The sequence below is a fragment of the Nesoenas mayeri genome, assembly GCF_963082525.1.
Source record: "Nesoenas mayeri genome assembly, chromosome: 2".
NCBI lineage: Eukaryota > Metazoa > Chordata > Aves > Columbiformes > Columbidae > Nesoenas > Nesoenas mayeri.
Window position 1 is genome coordinate 42,907,710 of NC_137543.1, and position 21,557 is coordinate 42,929,266.

At 39.3% G+C, this 21,557-nt stretch overlaps 2 protein-coding genes across 7 annotated transcripts in view; one reads left to right on the forward strand and one right to left on the reverse strand.

The window, feature by feature from the left end:
* Window positions 1-588: 588 nt before the first annotated feature.
* Window positions 589-21,201, reverse strand: LOC308053276 (uncharacterized protein; the record flags this gene model as incomplete). The annotated part of the gene is made up of 3 exons (XM_080364132.1): window positions 589-1,175; window positions 8,563-9,116; window positions 21,110-21,201. 3 exons carry the CDS (start codon window positions 21,199-21,201, stop codon window positions 1,072-1,074), a joined length of 750 nt encoding a protein of 249 aa, XP_080220258.1. The 3' UTR covers window positions 589-1,071.
* RB1CC1 (RB1 inducible coiled-coil 1) overlaps window positions 8,268-21,557 on the forward strand; it is an 80,093-nt gene continuing 66,803 nt past the window's right edge. For 3 of the 6 annotated variants that reach the window (XM_080338837.1, XM_080338841.1, XM_080338842.1), the window contains exon 1: window positions 8,268-8,866. The gene's annotated coding sequence lies outside the window, so the exon portion shown is untranslated. Of the gene's footprint in view, window positions 8,867-9,194; window positions 9,389-11,948; window positions 12,041-12,404; window positions 13,792-21,557 lie in introns of those variants that run through there. The other 3 variants (XM_080338839.1, XM_080338840.1, XM_080338838.1) reach the window with 3 other exon arrangements.

The window sequence follows — 21,557 nt, forward strand, 5'->3', positions numbered from 1 at the left end:
CATTAGGGAACATATGCAAATTTGGCAATTTCCTTTGCCTGATTTTCCAGAGGTAAAGATAATGAGCAAATTCGACCTGCAAAGACAAGTATAAAATGGGGATGAAAACTGAGTATTCTTTCAAATGATTTAATAAACAGTCAAAAAGCCCCAACTGTGCAATCTAGAGAGAGCTACTTTTAAGAGCCTATCCAGATTCACTAGTTATATAAAAGACATAGCTGGAAATTAAGCAACAGCAGCAACAAAACTAATCACTATTACAGAACTGTCATGGTTTAAATCCAGCCAGCAGCTCAGCCCCACACAGCTGCTCGCTCATCACCGCCGACTAGTGGGATCAGGGAGAGAATAAGAGGGGTAAAAATGAGAAAACTCATTGGTTGAGATAAAGACAGTTTAATAGGTAAAGCGAAAACCATGCACACAAGCAAAGCAAAACAAAGGATTCATTCACTATTTCCCATGGGCAGGCGGGTGTTCAGCTGCGGCGATTAGAAACGATGCACACCAGGATGCAGACAGAGATTCACGCACAGACAGAGATCTTGTTCAGGAAGGAGCGCAGAGCCAGGCAGAGCAGAGAGCTGAGCCAGGATGAGGCCTTCTTTATTAGTCAGTGACAATTTATAGGATTTACAGGTACAGACCTGGACTAACATGTTACATAAGATGTTTCTCCAATAATTGTTATTAAAAACACACCACACTGATGTTATCTTTGTTTCAGTTACGTTCCCACTCATTCACAGACCAGGCCCAAGGACATTCACACATCATACGTATGGGGGCGGTTTTCCGACCCAAGATATCATTCTCACTGGCCTGGGCTATCACTTCTTACACTCATAAAAACCATACTTCTGTATAATCTGTCCAAGGCCCTTTAGCTGGAACTGTTGTTCCCACATTCAGCCATCTTCAGGAAAGCTGAGCTCCATCATGCATAACGGTTACTTGGAAAAGCAAACACCATCACTCTGAAAGTCTCTCCCTTCATTCTTCTTCTCCCACCTTTATACGTTGAGCATGATGTCATATGGTATGGAATATCCCTTTGGTCAGTTGCGATCAGCTGTCCCAGCTGTGTCCCCTCCCAGCTTCTTGTGCACCCCCAGACCACTCGCTGGCGGGGTGGGGTGAGATGCAGAAAAGGCCTTGACTCTGTGAAGGCACTGCGGAGCAATAACAAAAACATTTTCTGTATTATTGATTGTGTTTCCAGCACAAATCCAAAACATAATCTACTCTGAAGAAAATTAACTCTAATCCAGCCAAAACCAGCACAATAACACACTAGAGGAAAAGAGAAACAGATAGGAGCAATATGAACTGGAAGATATGAAACACTGAAAAGCTGAAGTCCATAGCCAGTCTAGGCAAGGGTCAGTTGCTCTTTTGTTCCCAAAGTCTTAGAACTAACACTGGGCCTATAACAAGGTGTTGAAAATTTTAATGACATGAAAATTAGCTACTGTTAACTAAGAAAGTTACCAGACACACCGATAATTTAAGTCCAGGTACCTTGGGGTTGTAAACCGTGGTCCATTAAAGTTATTATCAATACAAATCTTAAAATCAGGGAAACTTAAGAAGAGTGAAAGAGTACTAATGTTAGGGTAATGTTCAAAAAGGACAAATAGATGAAACTGCTTAATCTATAATTTGATGTGATGCCTATATCACACTTTTTCTTTACAAAGCTAACAGTTCAATTCTGTCAATACAGCTAAAAGGCTTAACACAGTTAATGTTGCTCAGAAAGGTTCTGTGAAAATGGATCCAAACCGGTAAATTTTAATTGACTGGGATTACATATTTGAAGAAACAAAACACATAGTGCTTACTGAAGTCAGTTCCTTCACTGTTAAAGCAGGGACAATATAAAACTGTATACAGAAACCTGATTTTGTACGTACAGTGTAAAAAAAATATAAAAAAGCAATACCCCAAATGAGTCTTCAAGGAAAGAATTCTCTTCCCATTTGGGGGTGGGAAGAGGAGGGGTGGGAAAGGAAGTATTACAGTTTTGATATATTTTTCTTTCTTTCCTGTGCCAAAATAATTATGCAGGTATTGATCTCTATTATCTCTAACTTGCTTATTTCAGTCAAAGAGAGTAATTTGTAATTAGCAGATATTTTTATGTCTTAGTTTCCATTTTGGTGTCCTTCATACATTGGAGTATAAATACAATGAATACAATCATTTTAGAAATGTGTTTTAGAAAGACATTTGTTTAAGAGCTTTAGATATTCTTAACTTCAAAATAGCCTGCCATAATCTCCGCCTCTCTAAACAATTCCCTGCCTATACTGATTTGAACAATCTATATATGCTTTTAAAATGTGTAGGGAACATAAATGATATGATTAAACCAGCAGTCATCTGAGTTGCTGTATGGGAAAGCTCAAGTGCAGAGCAAATTCCAAAGTTTTAAAGCCCTGAAAGAGGATTCTTCGAACACCCACGCCTGATCTCACCAATGAATATAAAATAGTTCCTAAGAATAGGTAATGAATGCAAGTGCATTCAGAATAGGCAGATTTATTTTTTTTTAACGATTTAAAACTTAGTTTAAATTAGAATACTCCTGCAGTATCTTTTAAAATAATGTAACTAGGTACTTAGGAAGGTTTGATAGGTGTAGTCTCTTCTGGAGATGCAAAGAATCAACAGTTTACTCAGTTCATAATTTCAGTTTGTTCTGTTAAATGAAGTCAATGACTAATTCTTTGAATTGAAGCTCCAGGAGCTCAAAAAAAATGATGGTTTTGTTTCTATTCCATTCAGAAATAAAAATGAAACAAAAAAGGCTGAATGCTATAAGTTACTAGAACAAAGGACAAAAAGTTAATTCAATGTGTTAATAGATGATATTTTCATTTAACAATTCATCTTCATGTAAGCACAAAGTGGGTTTTATATATTTGCTTTAAGGTTCTTGGTAGTTTATTTAAGCAATAAAATATAATAAATGAAAAGTTTCTGCATCTTAAATTTTCAGTTTGTGTTGATGTAGAGACTGGGGAGGAGAGGGAAATTATTTACATGGTTATTTAAAAAGGCAGTTAACAAAATGCAAAAAACCTCCAAATGTCTAAATTAGCAGCTTAGATTAAATATGATCATGCTTTTCTAGCCTTTAAAAATAGATTGCACATTAAAATCTAAATATAGGAGTGGATGTAGCCTAGAAGCATCTGAGTCTGTCTCACTGGAGTGCTTGATGAGGTACATGTCCAGGCTGGCTGCTGTGATGTTGGCTGGCTTGTGGCCTGGGGTTTCAGCTGTAGATGCCCCAAATCCCTGTTCCTGGCACAATACTGCCATTTGTATCTGACTTTCTGTACTGGCCCAGGGGTTATAATGAGAGACAAAGTTCACTGCTGGGGCTAAGGGAGGAGCTGAAGCCTCATAGGTATTCCTACACCCCTTGGTTTATAAATTCTGTCTTTGTGGTTACTGAACCAGAAGAGTGACCGATGTAAATCATGAACGGATCAGAGTATGTTATTTGTGAACAGAAAGACCATTAGATACTTAGAATGTTATTTTGCAAATGGGGACAGTATATCCTGTGCTACAACTGTAAAAAGAAAAATAAATCAGGTTGCTAGCAACATATGCCAAATTAATTCCTGGTATAACTTCTTCAACTGAAATATCTGCTTCTGTAATTAATTTTATTACTTGCAGGAATTAGACTTAACATTTAAAACTATGAAAGTATATGTGAACATGACTTCAGTGCTTTAATATTAAAAAGCAAAGCTGCTACACAGTAAAAAATGGGAACTTCATATATTCAGTAACGCTAGTACAATAGTACCTTTCTGTAAGTTCAGTATTACTGGTGTTCCATGTGGTCTTCAGTGTGTTTTGTTTGGCCTCATTGCATTCGGTATCATCTGTGTGTTGTGGAGAGGTGGTGGTGTGAGAAAGGTCAGCTGCTACATTACGCAAATGGGGTCTCTTTAATCAAAATGTGCTACAGGGGATTTTTGTAAGATTATTTAGGCTGCATGTTTTCTCTTGAGAGCCTCTGTTCTTAACTACTTCTGAGGGTATGTCCACTCTATTTTATTTGAGATTTAAATATCCTTTATATATTTCTGCTCGGGACGCAGAACTGATGTCATGACCTAGATGTTAAATTGAAGGTAACCATCCCCTTCCTTGCAAGGAGCTTGTGCAATAAGCAAGAAAAATCACTTATGAATTCAAAACCTGTGTAGTCAGAAGTACTGAAACATATTGGGAAGCCACACAATGTTCAAATCACTGGTTAGGAATGATCCATAAAGGCTCAGAGGGAGTGGTGTGCTTTCAAAAATGGCATCAGCTGCGCCTGAGTCATTGACCATTCAAAAACAAATTACTGAGAGCTTAGGTACCAGAGCTTAGGCTACATCAAAGGATAATCAAAGTTCTTGAAGTATCTCTCCCTAACGTGCAGGACATCTTGTGTTGTTGGAGAACGGTGTTTACTTTGTACGTTCCAGTTCAGAGCTGTAATACATACTTTGTGCTTTAAAAAATGTCAGTTTTTTAAAGTGATTAAATTCTTCAGTTGTAGGAAAACCTAAACTGAAAATGAACACTTGTTCAAGATCACAAGATACCACAAAGCCTCAATGGAGAAGGAAGGAACTTGGGTTTAAAACATCAGCAGGGAAGTGAGTGCAGCTGTTTCCAATATTACAAAAAAAAAAAAAAAGAAAAAAAAAAGAAAAAAAAAGAAAACAAAATGAAGTTGATGAAGACAGCAACTGTAGGGAAAGCAGAAGTACACAGGGAGAATTTATGGCAAGTAGAGCTAAAGAAAATAGGAAGATGTGGTTTTTCAAGTACATTTGGCACTAAATAAATACTGACAGTATTGGTCAGTACTGGCATAGCAGATTACAATCATATAGAAAGATTGATATGCTACTTTTCTGCTTGGTACTGAATCTTTCTGACCTGGTGTTACCAGCTTAAGAGGGCTGCTTGATGGAGAAGTAGTAGAGATTAACTATAGGAATAAACTCTTAAGAGCAGAACTCAAGAGGCTTAGTTTATTTGGTGCCTTGGAAAAAACTATGAGGTCTTAAGGAACCACATATGAACAGACTTCTCCAGAGAGAAACACATAACAACTGGCTGACAGTGAAACTGCTCAGTTGCTGTGATAGCGTGATGGTAATTAGCCACTGTAATTCTTGAAAATTTAGATTCATGTTGAATTTTTTTTTTTTTTTGTAAAACACATTGTAAATCAAACAGGAATTTTCACAGTCTTGTCTCATTTGTTTTTGGAAGAAAGCAGAGTGCTCAGACTAATTCCCACCTCCTAGTTTTCTTTTGGAATTGAATGAACTCAATAATTTGTTTTGGTTTTTGCTAAAACACTATCTCAAAAAAGCCTTCTTGACTTCAAGAAATCCACCATACCCACAGTCTACATTTGCTAATCAATCATGCTTCCTATTTTTTATAATTTTGTTTTACAATTGGAATTTTAATTATAAATTACATTTACAGTATGCAGTTAAATATACAAAATCTATTGATAGGTGCATATTTAAATTAAAAGAAGCAGAGTCATTGCAGTAAACTAAAAGTGGTCATGAATGCAACAGCTAAGGCAGAATGGACTACCATATTCAGGTGCTAGGTTGTATATAATTTGACAACAATTTGGGGAATGAATACTCCTAACGGATAAATAAATTTTGAGATTGGCTATAAGAAAGAGATAGTAATCTGCAATTGAAATAGGCTTACCTATTTATTTCTTATTGGGTTCTACATGTACAGTGTCTTAATTTTGCATATGAATCTACTTCCGGCAATGGTAACAGCCCTGGAAGTGCTAACAGGCTCTGTGACCTTTTCTGCCCCTCCAAAGAGGCCTGGCTGTCCCTTCTTAAGGCCAGGTCCGACATGGCACAGCCATGGGACCTGCTGGCAGCGCGCTGTGCAGTGGCTGTGTCCCCTTTGCTCAGGAGCTGCATCCAAACCTCAGCCCTTGGCCCTTTTTTGAGCTATGTTGCAGCTTTGACTCCACTGATCCTGCTGCACTGTGCTGGCTCTACCCTAGACCTGCCCTGTCACCATGGACTTGTCTGGCAGTCACTGAACTGGTGGCTGGACTGGGTTTTTGTCACCAGACTTCACTCTGAGACTGTGGGAGTGTGCCCCTTTTCCAAGACAATGGCCCCTGCAGCCTGTTCCTTTTGCTCCTTGACTACAGCTGCATAAACACGTAGTTTAAAAGAGACACATTCTTTGGTACACCAAATTTAGCACCCAAAATTAAAACCACATAGTGAAAAACTACTTAAACCTTGTCTGTTTTACAGAATGTGAACAAAATACACAGGTGAATCCTGAACAGTATGTGGAAAGAATAAGAACCTATATTTGGTACAGCACTTTGAAAATGTGAACAATTAACAGTAAATCTGATTTAATGCTTCTTTTTCATACATCCTGCAGCAAAAAAAAATCTTCATAAAATACTGCTTTTTCAGAATGGAAGTGCTAAATACAATGCTAAACTTTTGTTTTTGTTCAGATAGCTTCATGAAAAAAAACACCCTATAATTAGTTGCTTGGCATGAAGTGGCTCTGGAACACTTTGAGAGGAAGTAACATAATGAAACGTTACCAGAACAAGCCAGACCAACCTGCTCTGCTGGCAGCATTTTGCTTACTGCCCAGATCCTGCTTCAGTCCTGCCTGAGCTGCCTCTCAAATCAACAGTTTTCCCACACATGCTGTAAAAAAATCCTGGAGTCTCATTTCATGCAATTGCTGAGAGCTTGACTGGCAGATGTGCTTTGCCAGAAAACTACAAACCCTGTTGGCACTGCAGCTTCAGTGTTTGAATAGTTGCTGCTGCTTCTCTTGCTGATCTGTCAGCTCCTCAAACTGTAAGAGGTCACTCTCAGTAGTATCTCCTCAAGACAAGTTTAATGAGGCTCACTGGTCCTTCAGGATTACTAAACCTCAAAGATACTTTTTAACCTCTGCCTTACCTCTCTGTTTATAGCATGTACAGCACTTATTTTGTGAAGTTCTAGCTGGATGTCATTCCCTTCGCACTAAAGATTAGCCCTTCATCATCTTCAAAGAATTTGTGAAGGAGAAGACCATTTAGGAGATGCAAAAAGCAGAAGCAGAGATCTGTAGAAGTAAAACAACACTTAATTTTGACATAATCAGTGTTCTATGACACAAAGCTGCCTTGAATTGCTTTGTATTGTATTTCCTATTACATTACATCTGCTCATCATAGTACCCATGTCTTCTCAGCTCCATTCACTGTTGTAGTCTGAAGTGCCAAAGATGATGTCTTTCAAAATGTGGGCAGTTAGGACATGTTTCCCAACAAGGTGCAAAATTGGAGAGCTCTTGTCTATCAGGTGACACAAGGTGGGAACTGGGGGTAGTGAAGATGCAGTTGTATTTTCCAATAAATCATGTCTGTACATGCTGGGACTGTTCAACATTGTATTTAACATGACAGACAAGCAGAAAGCTCTTCAACCTGGCAGCAACAGCTACTAAGAGTATACTGTGCAAATCAGAAGCCTGATCCAGCTTGTGAGAAATAGCAGAGTTATAATCTGGTGAAAAATACAATTAGATGAAGGGCCATGTGTATGAAATTTTAGACAGGCTGAAGAGGAAACTTTAGGTGAAGGAAAGAAAATGCTTTATATAATGAGCCTAGCTATTTTACTAAATGCATGTGTCCTGTGGGCTAAAAAAGAGACGCTTGCGCTCTCTTTTGCACTCCTCTCTGATGTGATTGCTTCATATTCTGGTCAGAAGATCATGCTTTGAATTTCTCCTATTCTCTGACCTGCCACTTACAGCATATGTTATGGAAGAAGAGGTCATAGTGAGGCACCAGACAAGGTATGACCCAGCTGCCTGCCATCCTCACGGGATCTTTACTGGAAGATATCTGTAACTGCAACGTTGTGATCCCTATCTGTGGTTCTGAATGAAACATACTGCTTCCTCACACCCCTCCCCCATCAGCTCTTCCCTGTTTATGTGGTTATGTCCTCATCCCAAAGTTCCGCAGACAAAGCCTCTGAAGAAACCTATAATAAGAGAAAAATCTGAAAGAGACATGTGTGAGGCTCACTTTCGTTTTCTCGGGACAGGACGCAGAGGCCGGTTCTTACCCCACGGCTTACACTCTGCTTTGTGTCCCAACTTGTGAGCACTCACAGGATCCGCCCTTCACCACACAGGGAGGGAGCGAGAGGAGCCCGATCCGGATGGTGAGTACACCCGGCGCCTCCCTCCCCACCGGAGAAGGGATAAATTTAACGTTTGTTACACGCGGAGACGCGCTGCTGCCCGCCCCGTTACCCGTGTGGGGGTGAGGCCTGGTCAGCTTGCGGCCCCGAGCGGGGGCAGCCTCCGAGTGGGCATCCCGTAGGGCCGTTAACGGCCGCCGCTCGCGAACACCCCTCGCGCCGCGCTTCAACGGTCCCCGGGGTCTCCCGGGGTGAGCGCGAGGCCGCGACTTCGACCTCCCCCGGACACACGCATTACCGCCGCTTCCGCCCCGCGGTTCCTCCTCCGGGCCGCCCTCTCCCGGCATGCATTCGCGCCGGAAGCGACTGACGACAATAACAAACATCGGCGGCGGCTGCGCCAGGACTCCCCGGCCCTGCGCTCCCGGGCCCGCCCGCCGGCCCCGCACTGCCGCTCCTGGCCCACCGCCTCTCCGCGCCCGGGCGCGGTGACCGCTGAAGCGGTGCGCGCCCCTGAGAAGCCGCCGGGCCCGGCCGCGCGGGAAGGGGGGTGGCGCGTCGCTGCCGCCGCAGGATGCGCGGCGCTGCCGCGAGAGCCTCAGGTGAGTGCCGCCGGGTAAGGCGCGGGCTCCTCCCGCCACCCCGCGCCTCGTTTCGGTCCCTCCCAGCGGGAGGGAGGGCGGAGACCCCCGGCGGCGGGGCTCCGTTACTGAGAGAGTGGCCTTGGCCAGGAGTGGCGGTCCTAGCTCTGGCCGCAGAGCTGCACCTGTGAGGCGGGCGACAAAGAGCTGGGAGGCGGGGGCGGGAGGGGCCGGGGAGGACGGGGATCCCGTTGCTGGCTCCGGTCCCGGGCTGGCGGGGTGACCCTAGCGCAGCCGGCGAGAGGGGGCGGGGGCCGGCGGCTCCCGGCTGGCTGGGGGTGGCGGCGGGCGGGCCGGGGTGCGCCCTCCCTGCCCGGGCTCCACTGCCAGGGCGAGAGATTCGCGGTGAAGTTACTCCAAGGAATGACTCAGCCTGGCTGCGCCTCCGTGCCCGTGGTCGGGCGAGCGCCTTGTGTTTACAAACGTGTCCTGCCTTTCCCTCGGCTGTTTACTTATTTCTGCTCCCGAGGAAGCTTATGTCATGTGAGGAATTTTCCCGTCGGTTTCTCGTTGTTGTTTTCGTGTACGCTTTCAGGCTATTCTGTTGATCCGTGCTGGCGTTTCCTTCTCGGTGCCCCCCAAAGTTCTGGCTGACAGTGATCCATATTTCTAATGCTAGTATGAATGGTGGAAAAATTAACTGATCTTTTTAACACTCGTGTTTATAACTGAACTTCTAGAGATGAAAAAATCATGTCTGAGACTGCGATACTTGGAACAGCCCTAAAAATATTAGTTTAGTCCTCTTATAGCCATATGTTTTGTTTTGTTTTGTTTTTTTAATTGTGTCACTTGATTATTGTCTGAAGCAATTAAATGGTATGTTTTGTCCCTGAGCTTTTTCCCATGTTTTGCATCTAAAGCTTTCACCTTTATTTCTTTATTGGGAGAGAATGAGGAGTTCAAGTTGTTTTTTTTTCTGCCACTCACGTAACTTTGTGTTGGAAGTAGCTATTGGCTTTATGGAAGAACTTACAATTATGGAGTTGTTTGGTTGACTGCAGGATAAAATGTACTTCAGCGCTGCTGGAGAAATAATGAGGATGGAAAAGCATACTTCTTACAGTTTAAGTTCATACAGCTGGGAAGTACTGTGAGGAATGCTAGACACTATAAATACTTCATAACAATAAAGAAAACTCGTGCGCTATCATGGCATTTAATTTGTGAACTTTAAAAATGTTTAATATCTAGTACTTTGAGAAGTTTTTAGAAGATGAGGAAAGGGCTCCACTGTTATCTAGTGTTTTAATATAAAGTTTAGTGACAAGAAGCAAATATTATCAAGTAAGAAATTAGACGTTTAAACATCATTAAATTTTGTTTAAATGAAAGTGTGCAGAGGATATATTTGTACTTATTCTAAATGCTGTTTGTAACCCGGAATGGCTGTATTTTATTGTGTTGAGAGTAGTGAAGAAAACTTGCTGAAGAATGTGAGGTAAGGGACTTCAACTGTGATACTTACAGAGCTGGAAATACAAATGGAAACTTTTGAGATAATGGATTAGTATAAGATAGACGTAATTGTGCTTTGGAAGGATATTATTGTTGTCCACTTTGTACAAAGTAGTTGTACATATTTTAGATTAAAAAAAGTGCAAAAACCTATCTTATGCTGTATTGTGTTGATCTAGTCTTGTGCTCAACACAGATTTTGGTTAGGAGTCTCTGAGGTCATATTTGAGGGGCTGGCTCTCTCCCCATGTCATGTTACCATATTTATAATTAGAAGTGTGTGCAGCAGACTTGCACTCTGACTGGAGAAGAGGGCAAGGGGTATTTTGAGGGCTTCTGTAGTGTCTGTTTAAAACATTTTTGATCCTTGCATGTTGTCTGAACACAGCTAAGGTTAGTCTTGCAAAAATTAAGGTGAAAACTATTATACATTTCTTTGAATTTCAGTTAATCAGATTAAGCAGGGGGTGAGTGTATGTAGTGGGATAGGAGTAGCACATGACGATTTGTTTCTTTTGATAAGAGAGGGGCAGTTACAGCAGGATTGTTTGAAATAATTTTTTTATAGGTTATCCTGAGGAGTGAGTTGTTATCAATGTATTCTTAAGTCTTTATTTGGCTTTAAGCTAGCAGTTAGCTTCTGTGGAAGACTGGCTCAGAGTGGTGTGAAGCTCTCAAGACTTTCATTGCACAGGTTGGGTTCGTTCGCATATTGTGTAAAGTAAAGTAAGTCAAAATGAAAGACTAGCGTGCGTACCTGGCTGTCACTTGAGCTGCTTCAGAGTCACTTGGGAAGTGTCCAAGCAGTCATGTGCCTTCTTCTGCATATACATTTTGCTCAAGAAAGTTATGCCCCTGATTTTTGGTCCACAGCTCAGTGACATATGAGGAGTTTAGGAAGAATGGTAGAAAATAATTTTTTAATACCTTTCTGCTTTCAAGTACCCTATTAATAGTTAGCATTCTGATGCAAAGTTGATAATCAGTATTATTGGGTAGCAAACACTTGATTACAACATGCCAACTTACATAATAATATTGCATTATAGTGTAGTATCTAATTAAATGCACTGATACCAAGCAGGCAAAAAAAGTAGAATTAAAATGTAAATTACTAATATAATAGCTAGAATTACAATCTCTCTGTTTTGCAGCAGATTTGTCAGTAATGATTTCAGTGTACAAGTGGAAAGATCCTCACATGAGCTCTTTGTCGTAAAAGCCTACAGCATGATTAATGATGATAGAGAAATTGCAAACAATTATTTTTGTGAGGTAATTAGGATTCTGTGGTTACTGTGGGAGTCACTTGTCTATGAGTTAATTCATATTGCAGATCTACTTTTAATTTAGTTTTGATTTCAGTTGAAAGAGAAGTTGGAAGACATCATGGTCGTGTATCAGCCATTTCTGTTCCCATTTGTAAGCAGGGTTGGAAGTGGATATGCTTTGGTGATGTGTTTTCTAACAGGATTTGAGCATAATTATGTTGTTAATAACACATACGTAATATCTAAATCTAAATTCTTGTCACTTGTTGATAGAAATTTTGAAAGAAATTTATTAATACATAGTGTTCATTCAGGGACTTGGATGGAGGTGGCTACTGTTGGCTGGTCAGGAGAAGCACCTGGAGTGTCAGGGTAATTCTTCCTTGTCTTCTGCCCATCTCCAGGTGTGTATTTTGCTTTCATTGTTGAGGTTTGCAGTCCAGGGTTCCAGTAGGGTTCTTAACAGAAACTACCAGCTCAAGCCACAGCTAGCGTAGCTTTTTACGTGCATTCGAGATGTTGACAGTTTGTTTTGGGAACAGAATTTTGCAGCTGGGCCTGCTGTCTTTATCACATCAAGGTGAAATGATTACAGTGTGCTATATATAATTCTCTAGCAGTTTGTGCATCTAAAAAACTAGCTGTTGTCGAATGTAGTAGCCTACTTTCTATGTGAAATGACTTAAGTATTATATGAATTCCTCTCTGACCTCTATTGATTATGTGTTGATTGAAATTAAAGTGTAAAACTGCTTTGTTAATTGGTTGAGTTCTGAATGTCTGTGTCTGTCTGGTTGGGTAATGCCACAGGTCCAATAAGCAGACTGATATTTGAATATTTGAAAGTAGCTCTGCTTAAGGAATGTTCTAATGGGTCTCTGACTTCAGAATGTGCTTTTATGTTCTTGTTATGAAAGAGCTCATTTTTTCTTACCTCCTAAGACTTATGTTTGAAACAGTATTTTTGCTTTCTCAGGACAACAGGCAAGTTTTGGTGGTGGGCAGTGTTCAATAGTTCAAGTACCTGTTGTTTTTATCTGGAGGTATTAGGTGAAACTAATGCCTGTATGATAGAAGCACAATACATCAATCTTCATTATTATTCTTGAAGGTGTGTTTGAAAGGCCAGTATGCTGGTTTCAGTTTGAACAGATTGAAAGCAATGTATATTTTAGAGGTAGAAAGCAGCATTGAAGAACTAATTAAAGGAAAAGTTTTACTTTTACCATGGATTCAAAAATCAAACCACTCTTAACAGAATTCATATTATAGCTTTGCTAAGAATGGCATTTTGCTGAGATCTGATTTCTGTTAACATTTCAGGTAGTTGCTCCTAAATGCCCAAATTAGTGCTCAAGTTTTCTTTTGTTAAATGACTTATCTGCCACTTTTTTGTATGATTGAATAAGTTCATGCTGCATTCTGTAAAATATGCTCTTTTGTCTATTGTATACGTTGTAGATATGGCTGCAGTGATTTTTAATTTTTTTTTTTTTTTTCCTCTTTATCATTTGAATGGTGATGTTTTCCTGATACTGCAAGGACTCTAAGTGTCAGTGGTTTATCTCAAATTTTATTTTGGATTTATTGATGTCAGATAGCTGTGCTGATATGTCAAAATTGTGGATATTTGATCCTTATTTAGTATAATTGTGGCTAGGGTAGACAATTCATACTGACAAAATGATGCTTTTATTTATACAGTTTTCCTTCCATCCTCCAGAGTGTGTGTGTTTTCATTAAATACAGATGAAGCAGAGATTCTTATATAAGAATATATTGTGTAACTGGACTATCAGCTCTCTTCTAATGTATTATGCTTATGCTATAGTGCAAGTATTCTGCTAGTAAACTCAAGATGATTTCTCTATTGTAATTAAAAATATTCTTTACAAATACTTGTGTTGTCTACAGATTGAAAGACTTGATTCAAACCCAGTGAATGCTGCTTTAAACAAAAACAAAAAAAAAAGACTCAAAATTCTCAATTCTGCCTGAACAAAAAGAGGGGGTGTAATGTGTGAGCTTTCCTTTACTTATGTTGTGTATGAAAGACTTGGATATAAAATACTTATACATTTAAAAGTGAAGATGTAATATAAGAACAGTTTCACATGCATGTTATGGCTGCAAACAGTACAACCAGCGTTCAATAAGGTAGGAATTCAGTTGTGGTATCTCTATCTTGACCTTTGTATGTGGGTTTTTGTTGGTTGGTGGTGTGTGGTTTTTTTTGTTGTTGTTGTTTTGTGTGTTTGTGTGAGGTTGTGTAGTTATTAAGTTGGCAATATTTCATAAAGGAATTTATTAGTGCACTTTGTTAGGTGTTTTAAACTACCAAAGATTTGTCCCAGAGAGGTAAAAAAGGATAACTGAAAGTTACTAAACACCTTCTTGAGATAAGGTAAAATTTAATAGTCTTCAAACCCATCCTGCAGCTTTTCTGGTGTCTTAATATGTTGCTGTTATCTTCTTTCAGATTGATGCCTATAGAGATCTGAAGGTGGTTTGTAACTATGTAACATCCAAATAGAGTAGTGAGCTGATTCACCAAAAATCTGGACATTATTTTTGAATATGTATTCATAGGGAGGGTGGGGATGATGTTGATTCTGCCTGTCATTGATGGTCCTTTACTTGTCTGTTTTAGGTACCACTGGAAAAAAAAAAATTAGGAGGTTCATGGGTGACATGTGAATTATAAGGAACTTAAAAATGGAAAATTAGAGAAATTCCACTTTTGGTTCATGAAAGTTTAAATGTTAGATTTATAAACAACCATATGAATAAAATAAATTTGAAACCATTTTGGAAGTTGCTAATCATTTGTAGAGTTTACCGAGATGGTGGTGAATTTCCTTATTCCTGGAAAACTTTAATGTTATTCTGAAATATGATTGCTTATGAATAGAAATTAAGGAAGAACGTGTGGCTTTTATGTAGGCAATCAGACTAAATCGCAAGGATCTTCTCTTAACATTTCCTTACTGTCAATCTTTTATTTTCTATCTATAGTGTTTTCATTTCTGTGAAAAAAATGCCATTTAATCAGTCTAATTTTCTGTGCTTTCATCCTTTAAAGTAGATCTGGCCAAGTTACCTTGTACTATCCACATAAAAGCAAAAAAAAATCTCCAGACTTGTAGTATTATGATGGTGTATCTGGAGAAGGGAGGGCAGGAGAAGTGGCCTCATAGTCTATAGTCTGAGAAACTCTGTCCTCAATTACATCCATAGTAATTGCCCATTTTTGAGTTATTTTAGCCTATGCTTTAAGAGGATACTGGCATTTTTTTTTTAATAGGTTACTGTTTATAAGAAGTTATCTATTAATAACTGATGATGGCATGGGCAGTTAGGAATGTGAATGGTGCATTCTGGAAATCCTCACTTCTTGGATGATGGTGCTGACATTTGGTATCCCCTGTATTCCCCTTTCAAGCCTGAGTTGTCATGTAACGGTTTGTGGGGCTGTGTAGGGAACTGGATCACAGAACTAACTCGAGCTAGCAGTAACCTGTAACAGCAGATAAATCCAGTTTACTCCATAGAAGTATGGAAAGTTGCACCATTGAAAGTTGGTACAGGGAAAGGAGCAGAAGAACTCGCTGAGGAAAGGGATTCATAAGTCTGGTGCTTTTATTATAACCAGTGGTTGTGTGGTTGTGGTCTTGGTTAACCAGATAGTGAAAGAAACATTGGTGCCGATTTGTCTGAAATTGATGTAAAAAATAAAGGAATTTTTGTTGGCCATTTCTTGCAGAATTGTTTGCAAAAGCTGCAAGATTTTACATGCTAATTATTTTTAAAGAGTACAGGGAGAACCTTTCCACCAGTATGTAGTCAGTCAGTAACATGAATAAAAGTATGTGAAGCTCTGCATACCCAAGAGCATCATTCTTTGCAAAGCAGATGCATTAATCTCTATAACTGGAGGGAGACTTGTCTACAAATGCATTTGAGATGGCAAAATTATATGTTTAAAAAAAAAAGAGCTGACAAAACCTTCAGTTAACTTCGTCAAAGACCAAGTCACAGACAGCTGTGGAAAGACTGTTTCTGTTAATTACAAACAAAAAAATAGAGAGAAAGGGTACTGTGGGCTGTTTCCTTGCAATAAGAATATCAGAAAAGCTCAGTTTCTTGTACCTGTGACCTGAGGCACAGAGATGTCACTCTCATATGTAAGAGATGCGGGGTTTTGAAAAATGTGGTAGAGTGTGTTTTTGGTTCTCTTTGTTTGTTTACTGTTAGACAAGAAAAACTTTATCTGATCCATTATATGGATTGTGTTTTGACAGCTCCTCAAATTGGTGAAAAGAGCAGTGTAAATAGATGCTAACCCTCAGATCTGAAGTTTTGTAATTATATACATAAGGAATAATGACACAATGCCTAATAATGTGCTTGTTGCCTCATGAACATGTTTGAAACTCTTGCTTTCCTAGAATTCACAGTATAAGTTGTGTCTGAACTTGTAAAAAACTGCATCGTTTTGGGCCACACCAATTTCAAAGCTATTCTTCAATGCACAATGTTTTCTTACCTGCCCAGGTGCAGTTGCTTTTGATCTCTTGCTCCTCCACTGTTGATGTTGTTGAGGATCTGTGAAGGTGCTGCTGCACCTACTTTGCTGAATGAGGAGCTTCCATGTAATTCAGAGTCACAGGAACAATAATATAACTCTTAAGTTAGTATTGTGTAAAATTATTCATCTTAGAGAGGGAGAAAAGACAATCTCTCTTGTACTGTGAATTACTGTATACTGAGTTACTGAGTTTTGAAATTAGAAAGTAGGGGGCTTAGGCCTGTTTCCTGGTTGCTCTGCAGAACTGCATCTTTGTTCTTGTGTTGACTGGAAGAGACTTGCTTTACTGACCAGCAGCTGAATTTGAGAGCTGCTAACAACATGGTGACTGGTGGAGATGCTGTAATTAAGTAACCGCCTCTGTGCCTGGTGCACATCTCAACAGAGTATAAATAGAGCTCCAGATGGCACCTTGCAGATGTCAGGGATTGACAGACTTTCTTTAAGACTACAGAGTGGCTTGGGCATGAGGTTTATAGGCTTTGATATAAGGTGGTAATGGGAGATGGATCTCCACCTGAAATAACATGTATCTCGGTGATCAGATGTGGTCTTCTGGTTTAATATATTCTGGAGGAGTGGGGGATGAAGTTATTCTCTGCAAATGGGTCAGGAGGAGCCCTGCTATTTATTCATCACATAGTGTAGTTCAAGTGCCTTTTAAGGCATGTTTCCTTTCAACACTTGATTGTTCAGATGAGGGTATGCATTTACATTGTGTTTTAGAAATGAAGCCATTTCCGTTCTTGTGAAAACATTAGTAAAGAATATGTGCCTTCATAGTGAGGTCATTCTGTCTGCTCTTCTGGTGCTGGTAGTAGTCTTCTGTAAAATTAAGCTATTTCTGGTTGCAGTATTAAGGAAAGCTTCTTGAAGTCTGCTTTTAGAGATGGTCTTACAACTAGCATGAAGGTGTTTGTTTCCTTAACTTCAGCTTCAGTCTATTCCTTTTCCTTTGGTACTGAGAAATATGTGCTATAAAATTCTTTCTTTATGAGGGGAGGTGTTCAGGTTAGAGCAAGACAGTGTTTTTTGAGAAGGGCACCTGAAAAAGCAAGGGCAATAGGAGTAGAAGACAGGTTTGTAGACGAAAGTGAATTGCATTGTTAGGAACATTTTGTGCTAGTCTCATACCTTTGTCTGTTACAGAATTGCCAAAGTCAAAGTGAAATGGGAAATCCTGCTCTAAAATGAGAGGAAAGAAAGGGGAAATCACACGAGTTGCAGCATCTCAAAGGCAAACCTTAAGATTTGTTATATGGAGATGAAGCACAGCTTAATAAAATATTGATGTGCCCCAAAGTTGGCTCTCCATCTCTAGAGGTAGTAAAGGTATATTCTCATTGAGGGGAGATATTCTCCAGATAAGATATTTAGTGAATGAGGAATAGCACTAGAGTCTTTTAAGGATGTGATGGACTTTTCAGCCTTTGCCTCGGATGAATTGACCTTTTGATAGGCAGTAGTTCTGCAGTGATCTCTCCTGCGAGAAGCCTGACCTTTGTCATCAGGGGTGATGCTTAGGACTCATATTGGAGGCACTGTCTATTACTTGCACAGTAGCCTCAGCTGCTCTGCAGGAGAACCTTCCTTTATGGGCAGCACATGGATGATGTTCATACAGAGCTATGTGAGTGTCTAATAATTAGCAATGTGGAATTGCAGCTTTCTGAGTGAACAGTGAGAGTCTTGCCTTGCTTAAGTAGTTAAGCTATAGTCTACTTTCAGAGCTAAGTCCTTACCAGCCAGGAGGTAAACATGGTGGGTAGAATAGTTTCGTCCTCTTAGTCCTCTGTGACCTGGGAGATGAAGCATTGGTAAGTACAATACTTACTGTACGGATGAGAAGCAGTACTTCCCCAGGCACAAAAAGCAAGGTACCTTATACTGCTGGTGTGTTGTTCTTGTAGAATGTGGAAATTTAAACACTGGGCTTTGAAGAAAAGCCATGAGTTGGACATAACTCAGTTTAAATTCCAGGGGGATAAAGGAAAAATATATTAATTACTTGGTTTGCTTAAATTTGATTTGTAATCCAGTTTATAAAGCAAGCATGGGAAATGAGATATCACAAACATGTACACAAACTTAAATACCAGAATATTGCAGAGGAAACTTAACTTTAAAGTGGGGTTGATGATGCCCCTTTATATTAAACCAGCATAAATAAATGTTGATTTCTGTCTTTGTCTTACCTTGAATGCCATATTTCAGTGTTTGAGTTTGTGAAGTTGGAAAGAATTGTACCGTGAAGCAATGGAACAGTCAGAATTGGCTAACAGTGTGAGTTCTGCACTTAATGGCAGAAAAGGATGGTTAATATAGCCATAGGATTATTTGTGGAGTGCTGTGAAACTCATGACTCCTTGTACTATAGTTATAGAAGGATCTGTAAACAGACATCCATTTCCTTTTACGGATGTAACAGTGAGCATGTTCTGAACTAAGATACATTTCAAAACTTCTAAACAGCGTTCATTGAAAACATTGATCAACACGTACTTCGAAAGTACTCGATTGTGGAGGAGCTTATATTTTATAGGAAAATCTTGCAATACTTTCATGAAGTGAAGCAGATGCAGTACTTGCATTGAAATGTAAACACAATGTAGACTAGTGAAATAAATGTTATAACCAGCATAACATATTGATGGCTGGTTTTGGTGTTTTGCTAGCTAATGTAACAAAATGCACATCTTCTGAATTGGCTCTGGAAGCTTTTTCAACTTTGTGCTGTTTTTTTGTAATCTGATTATTTTTCTTATATTCTTGTGTACCATCTTCTGTCTGATCTGACAACTGCTACAGAAATTTCCTTTTCAAATTTTCAGTTATTTTTTTAAAACGTTGTTACTGATAATTAATAGCTATTCATCATACAAGCTTCCATCTCGTAATTGGAAGTATCTAGTTTACACGGTAGCATGGATTTAATGCTGCAAGTCACACAGTTCAAACAAGTAATCGGGGTAGATTAGTCATTTTGTTACAGTTTGTTTGATTGCGTAGTTAGCAACTCTGTCTCTGGTAGTTGTCAAATTTTGTATTTGTCCAGCCTCTATAAAATGAGTTAATCTCTGCAATGTGACACTAAAAAGCTTGGAACTTGTAACACTCTGTAACAGTGTAATGCTAAAAAAAAAGCCTAAAATTTTTTTAATGGCCTGTTGAGGTAATAAGAAGAATAAAATGTATGTGTTTAAGGATATATTCTATTGATGCTTGATGGTGCCTTTCACTCCAAGCTTATGTTAAAAAACTTGTCTTACTACTGAATCATAATATTCTTGAATACTGGGAACACACTTAAAGACTAATTTGTGATAAGTAGCTGACTTTCCTTGTGATAGTCTGCTGTAACCTCACTTTTGAAAGAGAAGAGACTTAGGCAACTGTGACTGCTTTTCATGCATCTCCCCCTTTAACTAGTCTTGGACTTTGTAGGCCAAACTCAGCCAGATCTTGTCTGGAGAGGCAAGACTAGAGAGAGCTCTCAAAATTCAGTTTCTTTCAGGGTTGTGTGAACAGGCAGCTGGGGAGAGGCAATCAGCACAGCTTCTGCTGAAGGGAGGGGGTGCAGCCTACCTTTACTGGGCACCAGTGAACCTGTTGGAGAGCTTGGTGCTCAAGGCATTTATTCTCTGAAACGTTCCTTCAGACACTGCCTCTGTTCCTGGAAGTGCTAACTCAGATTTGTGGCAGCCTCAGGAGTGGGTGAATTCTACTTCTGTTTTGTTTGTGTAGGGGTTTTTTTTTGGTTTGTTTGGTTGGTTTTTTTGGTGGTTATTGTTTGTTTGTTTTTGCTGTTTGAGGTTTTTTTTATTATTATTATAGAGTAACTTAATACATTTTTTTTCCTACCTGTGTGAGTGTACTTCTGTCCCTCAGGATTGTTTGTTTAAATGTTGGGTGGAAGAAAGGAAGAAACAATGCTTTTTTTATGACTACTTAATGGTTGCAATGGAATTAGAAGAATAGAGATTATAGTGTTGTGATCCTACTTTGTCACAGAAGTGTTTCAGTAGTTTCTTGTTATTCATATTAATGTGTATTACTCTGATCTGAAGTGAGTATTCATAACATTATTTTGCTCAAGTAGAACTACTGATAGCTAAATTGGAAGAGGACACTTCAGATACTCATTTTCTAATGGTAGTACTTAGACACATTGCTTTTTTTCCCTTTTATTGCTCCTTTGCTTTTGACAAGGTTGTGTGTGTGCATTTTGCATAGGAAGAAAAGAGGGAGTGGACAGGAGGGAGGAAGATAATAGCTCAAACAACAGCCTAACAAAGTGCTATCTGTTCCATGCATGTAAAATACATATAATAGTTGTGTAATTTTTTCCTTTTTTGTAAGATTTTCAAGTTTGGGATTAAGTAGTTTTTATTTACTGTTAGTAGCATCAGTTGTATAAAATGATTTACGCCCTCTAATGTTTTTCAGGCTTCAGCAAACCTATTTTTAGTAATGGATTATCACCCTTTATAGTGCCTGATCATCTCAGAAACCTTGCTAGGACATTAACGTGGTAGAAGTAATGTTTGTTTGTAGTTTGGAGTTTGATTGTGCACTTGTCTGAGCACCCTGAGCCCAGCTGCTCATCACCACCCTCCTTGCTAAGGGCTCCTTCTCCTTCAGCACTGCTGGTTAACCAGCAACAGTTCAAAATGAACTAAGGCAGCCTAAAAAGACCACCCTTGTGGATCTGGCTCATTTTGATTGTTGTAGCTTCCATTGTAGTTTAAATGGCAGTTCTGCAAGAGAAGGCCAGTGACAAGCAGCTGGGAATGCTAACATCTTCAGTTTATTTAAAAACAAAAATAATTTAAATAAATTGCGACAAACATTGTGAAAGTAGATGAATGGATTAACACAAAAGGTTACCTTGTTTCAGGCAAGGAAGGTGATGCTGATTTCTGATAGAATCTGCTGGATACAGCTGAAGGATGAAGCTGTTCGTTCAACAGCAGTATCATGTGTACATTTTTACACTGGATTTTCTTAGATTGCATTTTGTTATGACTTTCTGTATTTCTCTTAGCGTCACCATATCAGCATTTTGCACCAGGTCTGAAAAATTCTTTCATATAATGGAAATTAACACAGTTATTTTTAGTGAGCTAACTTTGCCTCCTTGTAAATACTGAAAAATATCATAAAGGGGTTTTTTTTTAACTTGACTTATGAGCAAGAATATTCAGGTGTGTAGCAGTTTTGAGCAGATTTGTAACCAGAGAGCATTGTTAATGAAATCAAACAAACAAAACACAAAAACCATAAACAAATACTACAACAACAACAAACTCCCACATAATTATTCTTTCTGGCATTG